Source organism: Pseudophryne corroboree, chromosome 4, assembly GCF_028390025.1.
Source record: "Pseudophryne corroboree isolate aPseCor3 chromosome 4, aPseCor3.hap2, whole genome shotgun sequence".
Lineage (NCBI taxonomy): Eukaryota > Metazoa > Chordata > Amphibia > Anura > Myobatrachidae > Pseudophryne > Pseudophryne corroboree.
This window is the reverse complement of record NC_086447.1, coordinates 254119055-254127884: the sequence shown is the minus strand read 5'-3', so window position 1 is coordinate 254127884 and position 8830 is coordinate 254119055. Positions and strand designations below refer to the sequence as shown.

The following is an 8830-nucleotide window of genomic DNA, read 5'->3' as shown; positions in this document are numbered from 1 at the left end:
TAAACACTTGTGCCGTCCAAAAAGTTGAATCCAGGACGCACACTATCCGTCACTTGGTCCATTTTTCGACAGCGGGACTGTCGAATCCGTTTTTTATTGAATATGTGGAATTCGGGTCCCAGCGGGAGGGTGTGTGACTGTCGAATTGTGTCGAATTTAAAAACGGTCAAATTCCAGCCAGAATTCGACCACAATTGCATATACCCCTATATGTTTTGTGAACCCTGGATTATAGTTTAAATGGAGGATAATAGTTTCACTGCAAAATCACTATATATGAGTAGGGAAAGAGCAATGCTGTTCTATTCAGGTTTCTTGTGCACAACGGTAAAAGGAACACGTAGGGGACGATTTACTAAAGCTTCTAAAAATGAAAAGTGGTGGTGTTGCCCATAGAGGTGTAATAATGGAAAGGACAGTTCTGTTCTCAGAGCTATATATGAACATAGCTGAAATCAGGTTTTTGTAAAGTTTTATTCTTATTTTTTTTCTAAAAATGCACCAAACGGACACCAGTTTTGATGTAGATCACATTTTGTTACAATACCTTTACAGTTATTCATCATATCTGTTCAAGCCATGCCGCTAACCTTCATTTCACAAATAGGTGAAAGTGTTTTGTAACTATCTAACCAAAAGGTAAGTAGTTGAATGGAGAATGGGATTTTCTGCATGCAAAAAAAATAAAATAATCCGTTCTAAACAGCAAACATACAAAACAGAATATAGAAGTGGCCTTTCCCCAATCAAGAAAACTGCCTGTACAGAATGCTCCATGGATGGGGAACAGGAGCATTACGAAGGTCTGCGCACACTATCTCACATCAGACATGTGACTAAAGCAGAGTTCACACTGTGTACCCAGCCGATATGTTGGCCCAACGGGTACACATTGTGCAGAGTTAATGAAGGATGGAATGATCACTGTTCCACCCTTCATTAGCATACATGGTATAATTAGCGATATCGCCAGGTTTGATGCACAGAACATCACACCTGATAACGTTACCAGCGACCGCGGGAACACACATCGGACATACACACGTCGGTCCAATCTGCCAAATCAGACGACATGGCTCAGTGTGTACCCAGCTTTACAGTCTCACTGCAGGTTTACTCTTGATCACCATCTAGTGCCCAACAGTGGAATGGCCCATGAAAAGGTACATTTCTGTAAGAGAATTACATGTCTTTTTACAGGACTCGGTTAATACTATGCACAAAGCAACAGCCTTTTTGCGCTACACAAAGAAATAAGAGAAATACCTGCAACATTCCCAACACTAGCAGCTGAAAATGAGACAAATAACATGACACACATGTCCTTGCAGCAAATAGAGAATATTCAAATTACTTAATAATCAGTCTTCCAGCTTTTGATTTTTAAATTATAAAAATTAACCAATTTTATACATTAAAAAGGTAGAATATTTAACACAAATAGCTTTCAACACAAGACCTATTAAGACTACATGTATCTACATTGCATACAAATTAGTTCCACATAAATTGGATGTTTCACTGAATAAGTAGCTCCACAATGGCAGATCTGCTTTTATTGCTTTTATGCATATGGTGCTCTTAGAAGGCACTGTGGTATGGATTAGAAAACGAGGAATGACTTTGGTGGAATAATTGGAATGACTTGGATGATAATTGTTTAAGTCGTCATTCTGGAACAGGCAGTAATGTGAAATCCATAATATTCTTTTGTTATTTCCTTTGTCCCAATCAAAAAATAAAAAAAATCAGAGTTCATGTTATACTTCAACTTCACAGGAGAAAAGTAACATCTGGAGACAGTTTTCACATGCCCATCCTGATACTCTGAATAATCTGGAAAATAGCTAGAGGAGAAAAAACATAAATAAATAAGAATTTAAAACCACAATATATATTTTTGCTAAACACAAAACCAGGAGGGCAATACATTGTAAGCCAAAAGCATATAATATATTATAGTTATATAAATATTATCTAAATCTTGAAACTGTAATACTCGCCATACATTAGTACGACCAGATATAGATCAGTTTCCACAGCTGATTTACCCTCAATCCCCCTGGGAGCCCCTGGCACACGATTATTTTGTATTTTTATTTTATTTTTATTTATTTTTACATACGATGAGGCATACGATCTATCATACGATCATATGCCTCAGTATATTAAAAAAAAAAAAAAGTTATTTAAAAAGGACGCTGATCGTATTCACCATCCTACGATGCATCGTATGTGCATACGATTACGACGGATATTATGGCGTACACATATGATCTGAGGATGTGTCATTCAACCCACGGAGCCGCGCATAGCAATCCTACACAAAACACGTACGATGTGCATACGATGCATCGTACAAAGCAGCGAAAATCATACATTCGTATACGAGATCGCTGTAGAATATGGCCAGCAGAAAAAACGTAGAACAGCAAAGTATAGAAAAGAAAACACTTTCTTGCCAGGTCAGGATGAACAGTGAAGGTGAAAGCACCTCTAGTTCATAACTTTATATTTACGCCATCACAAAAACTTTAATTAGCAAGGTTTTCCAAGCCAGCAGACTAGAACAGGTACATTAAAGACCACTTGCAGAGCATAACGGTTTGCAGAAATGCTACTTCTCTGTATGCTGACATCTGCTGAAAGACTAGACTAAGTCTGAATAACATATGGCAAAGGAAGGCAAGGGAATCTGCGCAAGCCAAAAACATGTTTCAGGAGATATATTCCAGTTGTCAGATAACAAATTTACCTGAATCAAATATAATGCAGTCACATCAATACTAGGAAAATAGTCGGAAGTCTGCTAATTCCTTAAATCTACAAATATTACAAGCAAACCTTCCGTATTTGTTTAAACTAACTCACAAGGTAATATGTTTAACACTCCAAGAAAAAGGTAAAAACGTGCTTACTGGGGTTATTATGATACAAATAAATATACACTATAAAGACAACAAGCAAACACTACTAATGAGGCTTAAAAGGAAACATAAGTAATTGAAGCCTTACAGACATCAGTAATAAACAAAGGAATGTGGTTAGTTCTGGTGACCACTGAGATCTGCATACGTGTGCAATACACTGACTAGGTCAGACTGATGTCAGAGGAAACAGTCGTGGCACTGGGGTGTTCCTGACATATGTTATGTCACTGACATGACAATTGGAAATAACACTGATGGGTACATATCTGTGGCACCTTACTGCCATTACACTGGGGGTACTTAGTACAGCATGTACCTCAAAAGCATTTGTGGAAGCAAATACCCCCACCATATACTGACAGCCAAATGTTCAGCACTGTAGTTCACAGTAAATCTTGGAGCTGATATGACCCTAATTTGGCTGTAGAGGAAATGGTTAAATGCATGGTAAAATCACTGTTCAGTGAGACACCTCCAGAATTATATAAAGCACTATGGAGACATATGGGGTAGGCGCGCAGGCAGACATATGGGGTAGGCGCGCAGGCAGACATATGGGGTAGGCGCGCAGGCAGACATATGGGGTAGGCGCGCAGGCAGACATATGGGGTAGGCGCGCACAGAGGGAAATAGATGCGATATGGGCACACGTGTGCGCACAGTGAGGAAGGCATATAGGGTACGCACACACTCACAGGGAGACATGCGTATGGGGTACACACACAGGGAGATATATAGGGTGTACACTGGGTTATATACACAGAAATACATTGGTGACTATATAGGTGCAGATGTACTAAACCTTGGAGAGTGTTATAGTGGAGAGAGATAAAGTACCAGCCAATCAGCTGCTAACTGCCATGTCACAGGCTGTGTTTGGAACAGGAGCATACTGACTGGTACTTTATCTCTCTCCAAGGCTGAGTACAGCTGCAGTGTATGTATCAGTCACTCAGGGATGGGAAGGAGAATGAGAGGAAGGGAAGTCACTCACCAGAGCCGCAGACAACGAAGATGAACAGCGCCAGTAACCAGGGTCCTACCGATGACTTCTCATCTACCGCACTCCTCTGTGGGGCGTGGAATAAAACATATTAATGCGGATACATGGGGAGTCAGCGCCCGGCGCCCCGCTCCCATGCTCCCCGTACACATACCGTGGTCTTGGCCACGTTGCCTCTCTGCGTGATGTTCTTGCTGTGCTTCTCATTAGCCATCCGGATTCTCTGCTTGGCCACCATGGCTGCAGTGTGCGCGGAGGGATCACAGGAACAAGACAACTACAGGAGATTGACCGCTGCCGCTGCTAGCGCTAGGTGTGAGTGTAGTAATACCGACCGAGCCTCTCTGAGCTGCCAGCGTAGGCAATTCCACAGTCCCCGCCCACCACCGGAACTACGTATCATTCAGAGGGCTCGCACGCCATCACCCCTTGTCAAATAGTCCGTCCCACCACCACTAGCGATGTGTGTGAGTGCCGGGGAGTATCCCCTCCTCCCTGTGCTATCACCACACACCTCTGTACTAGTGACGTGTAGCTAAGGCACTGGCCTGTCCTGTCATTATTATACTGCGGTACAGTGTACTTCTTCCAAGCTGACTCCTTTTTTTACAATCATAAAAAAACGACATTATTTAAACTTGTCAGTGAAATGTTATTTTCAGTCTCATTTCTATGTGACAGATTCAATGAGACATCAGATATTACAGTAAAGGGCCCTACACACTAGAAGACATGACCAATGTGAAAGATGAACAATGTGGAAGATGAGCAATTTCCCTTGAACTTCCCAGGCCCTGACAAACGAAATTGAGTGTGCACACTAAGCAATTTGAAAGACAAAAGATATCTTTGGAATTGGCACCTTATTTACATATTTTGATATTCACACCTTGATAAAGGGGCTACGGGCCCCTGAAACATTGGTTTTCATGTGACGCTTTTTTAAAATACACTGCAGCACTTGTTTAAATCCTGGAGTGCCGCTGTCTTTTTCGTTTATGTGTGCATGATCCACTGCTGGGGAAAGGGGGGCAGGGGCACCCAGGTATTACACTACCAACGGAGACAGTGCCGGGCACCTCACATCCAGTCTATCTATCTTTCTCTATCGTCCTAGTGGATGCTGGGGTTCCTGAAAGGACCATGGGGAATAGCGGCTCCGCAGGAGACAGGGCACAAAAAGTAAAGCTTTACGATCAGGTGGTGTGTACTGGCTCCTCCCCCTATGACCCTCCTCCAAGCCTCAGTTAGATTTTTGTGCCCGGCCGAGAAGGGTGCAATCTAGGTGGCTCTCCTAAAGAGCTGCTTAGAAAAGTTTAGCTTAGGTTTTTTATTTTACAGTGAGTCCTGCTGGCAACAGGATCACTGCAACGAGGGACTTAGGGGAGAAGAAGTGAACTCACCTGCGTGCAGGATGGATTGGCTTCTTGGCTACTGGACATTAGCTCCAGAGGGACGATCACAGGTACAGCCTGGATGGTCACCGGAGCCTCGCCGCCGGCCCCCTTGCAGATGCTGAAACGAGAAGAGGTCCAGAATCGGCGGCAGAAGACTCCTCAGTCTTCTTAAGGTAGCGCACAGCACTGCAGCTGTGCGCCATTTTCCTCTCAGCACACTTCACACGGCAGTCACTGAGGGTGCAGGGCGCTGGGAGGGGGGCGCCCTGGGAGGCAAATGAAAACCTTTTTTGGCTAAAAATACCTCACATATAGCCTCCGGGGGCTATATGGAGATATTTAACCCCTGCCAGAATCCACTAAAGAGCGGGAGACGAGCCCGCCGAAAAAGGGGCGGGGCCTATCTCCTCAGCACACAGCGCCATTTTCCTCACACAGCTCCGCTGGTCAGGAAGGCTCCCAGGCTCTCCCCTGCACTGCACTACAGAAACAGGGTAAAACAAGAGAGGGGGGGCAAAATTGTGGCAAAACTATATTATTAAAGCAGCTATACAGGGAGCACTTATTATAAGGCTATCCCTGTCATATATAGCGCTTTTGGTGTGTGCTGGCAAACTCTCCCTCTGTCTCCCCAAAGGGCTAGTGGGGTCCTGTCTTCGTTAAGAGCATTCCCTGTGTGTCTGCTGTGTGTCGGTACGTGTGTGTCGACATGTATGAGGACGATATTGGTGTGGAGGCGGAGCAATTGCCAAATATGGGGATGTCACCTCCTAGGGGGTCGACACCAGAATGGATGCCTTTATTTATGGAATTACGGGATAGTGTCAACACGCTAAAGCAGTCGTTTGACGACATGAGACGGCCGGACAATCAATTAGTGCCTGTCCAGGCGCCTCAAACACCGTCAGGGGCTGTAAAACGCCCTTTGCCTCAGTCGGTCGACACAGACCCAGACACAGGCACTGATTCCAGTGGCGACGGTGACGAATCAACCGTATTTTCCAGTAGGGCCACACGTTATATGATTTTGGCAATGAAGGAGGCGTTACATATTGCTGATACTACAGGTACCACAAAACAGGGTATCATGTGGGGTGTGAAAAAACTACCTATAGTTTTTCCTGAATCAGATGAATTAAATGAGGTGTGTGATGAAGCGTGGGTTGCCCCCGATAAAAAAATGCTAATTTCAAAGAAGTTATTGGCTTTATACCCTTTCCCGCCAGAGGTTAGGGCGCGCTGGGAAACACCTCCTAGGGTGGACAAGGCGCTCACACGCTTATCAAAACAAGTGGCGTTACCCTCTCCTGAGACGGCCGCACTTAAAGATCCAGCAGATAGGAGGATGGAAAATATCCAAAAAAGTATATACACACATACAGGTGTTATACTACGACCAGCTATAGCGACAGCCTGGATGTGCAGTGCTGGGGTAGCTTGGTCAGAGTCCCTGATTGAAAATATTGATACCCTGGATAGGGACAATGTTTTACTGTCTTTAGAGCAAATAAAGGCTGCATTTCTTTATATGCGTGATGCACAGAGGGATATCTGCACACTGGCATCACGGGTAAGTGCTATGTCCATTTCGGCCAGAAGAAGTTTATGGACGCGACAGTGGTCAGGCGATGCGGACTCAAAACGGCATATGGAAGTTTTGCCGTATAAAGGGGAGGAGTTATTTGGTGTCGGTCTATCGGATTTGGTGGCCACGGCTACAGCCGGGAAATCCACCTTTTTACCTCAAGTCACTCCCCAACAGAAAAAGACACCGACTTTTCAACCGCAGCCCTTTCGTTCCTTTAAAAACAAGAGAGCAAAGGGATATTCATACCTGCCACGAGGCAGAGGAAGGGGGAAGAGACAGCAACAGGCAGCTCCTTCCCAGGAACAGAAGCCCTCCCCCGCTTCTACAAAAGCCTCAGCATGACGCTGGGGCTTCTCAAGCGGACTCGGGGGCGGTGGGGGGTCGTCTCAAGAATTTCAGCGCGCAGTGGGCTCACTCGCAGGTAGATCCCTGGATCCTGCAGATAATATCTCAGGGGTACAGGTTGGAACTAGAGACGGATCCACCTCGCCGTTTCCTGAAGTCTGCTTTACCAACGTCCCCCTCCGACAGGGTGACGGTCTTGGAAGCCATTCACAAGCTGTACTCTCAGCAGGTGATAGTCAAGGTACCCCTTTTACAACAAGGAAAGGGGTATTATTCCACTCTATTTGTGGTACCGAAGCCGGATGGCTCGGTAAGACCTATTCTAAATCTGAAATCCTTGAACCTGTACATAAAGAAGTTCAAGTTCAAGATGGAGTCACTCAGAGCAGTGATAGCGAACCTGGAAGAAGGGGACTTTATGGTATCCTTGGACATCAAGGATGCGTATCTCCACGTTCCAATTTACCCCTCACACCAGGGGTACCTCAGGTTCGTCGTACAGAACTGTCACTATCAGTTTCAGACGCTGCCGTTCGGATTGTCCACGGCACCTCGGGTCTTTACCAAGGTAATGGCCGAGATGATGATTCTTCTTCGAAGAAAAGGCGTATTAATTATCCCATACTTGGACGATCTCCTAATAAGGGCAAGGTCCAGAGAACAGCTAGAGATGGGATTAGCACTGTCTCAAGAAGTGCTAAAACAGCACGGGTGGATTCTGAATATTCCAAAATCCCAGTTAATTCCGACAACACGTCTGCTGTTCCTAGGGATGATTCTGGACACGGTTCAGAAAAAGGTTTTTCTCCCGGAGGAAAAAGCCAAGGAGTTATCCGAGCTTGTAGACAGGGGGCGATCGGGCACAGGTTTAGATTCCATACAATATTTTAGAAAAATAGCAGAGAAAAGACCAAAATTGGACAGTGTATTGCCCTAAATGGGGAGATAACAATATATGTTATCAGTAATATACAGTCCTGGTTGGTGGTGCACCCAGAGCCAGAAGTGTGTAAACTATGCAATGGGAGAGGACAGAAGGCTCTTGTGTGGGCGCACTCTTAAATGAAAAACAATAGAAAAAAATTTTATTTTGGAAGTATTAAGGAGAATATTTTAAGATATAACTTTTATTAATAAAGTTAAAACAAGATGAACTTCCCACAAATCTTGAAACATAACCGGAGATTCTTGAGGAATTAAAAATGTCCTGGTCTCTTAAATCGTAAGAGTATGGAAAGGGTTGTAGACATGGAGTAGTCATACCCCCATTTCCCCTGACCAGTACAGTAATTCTGTATTAATGGAACCGGGGGTTTTTTGTCACAACACAGTTTCAAAATAATTAGGCTAAGACTAGCTGGAATGGTAATCAGTGGTCACCACTCAAGGAATTATACACCTGAGTATTAACAGCATGCCATGGCCCTATTTGCGGGCAGGAATTGTGAGCAAGAAGTAATGGTCAGTTGATATAGATATTGAAAGTAATAGAGGAAAGAGAAAGTAAAATTAGTGGTGATACTGCTGTTGGTGTGTATTGGTCACATAAGAGCGGAAATTAATTCCT

At 44.3% G+C, this 8830-nt stretch overlaps 1 protein-coding gene across 1 annotated transcript; it reads right to left on the bottom strand.

Annotated features, from left to right (window-relative positions):
* Positions 1–455: 455 nt before the first annotated feature.
* Positions 456–4382, bottom strand: SERP1 (stress associated endoplasmic reticulum protein 1). The gene is made up of 3 exons (XM_063916043.1): positions 4088–4382; positions 3925–4000; positions 456–1847 (listed from the first exon to the last, which is right to left on the bottom strand). The coding sequence occupies exons 1-3, from the start codon at positions 4169–4171 to the stop codon at positions 1807–1809; spliced, it is 201 nt and encodes a 66-aa protein (XP_063772113.1). The 5' UTR covers positions 4172–4382; the 3' UTR covers positions 456–1806.
* Positions 4383–8830: the final 4448 nt, after the last annotated feature.

What these genes read in the sequence shown, in the direction of transcription:
- SERP1 (XM_063916043.1), bottom strand. Translation starts at nt 4,171, where the DNA reads ATGGTGGCCAAGCAGAGAATCCGGATGGCTAATGAGAAGCACAGCAAG. An exon ending in GCAACGTGGCCAAGACCACG is followed by an intron (nt 4,001 to 4,087) that starts GTATGTGTACGG and finishes CACGCCCCACAG; the next exon opens with AGGAGTGCGGTAGATGAGAA. An exon ending in CTTCGTTGTCTGCGGCTCTG is followed by an intron (nt 1,848 to 3,924) that starts GTGAGTGACTTC and finishes TTTCTCCTCTAG; the next exon opens with CTATTTTCCAGATTATTCAG.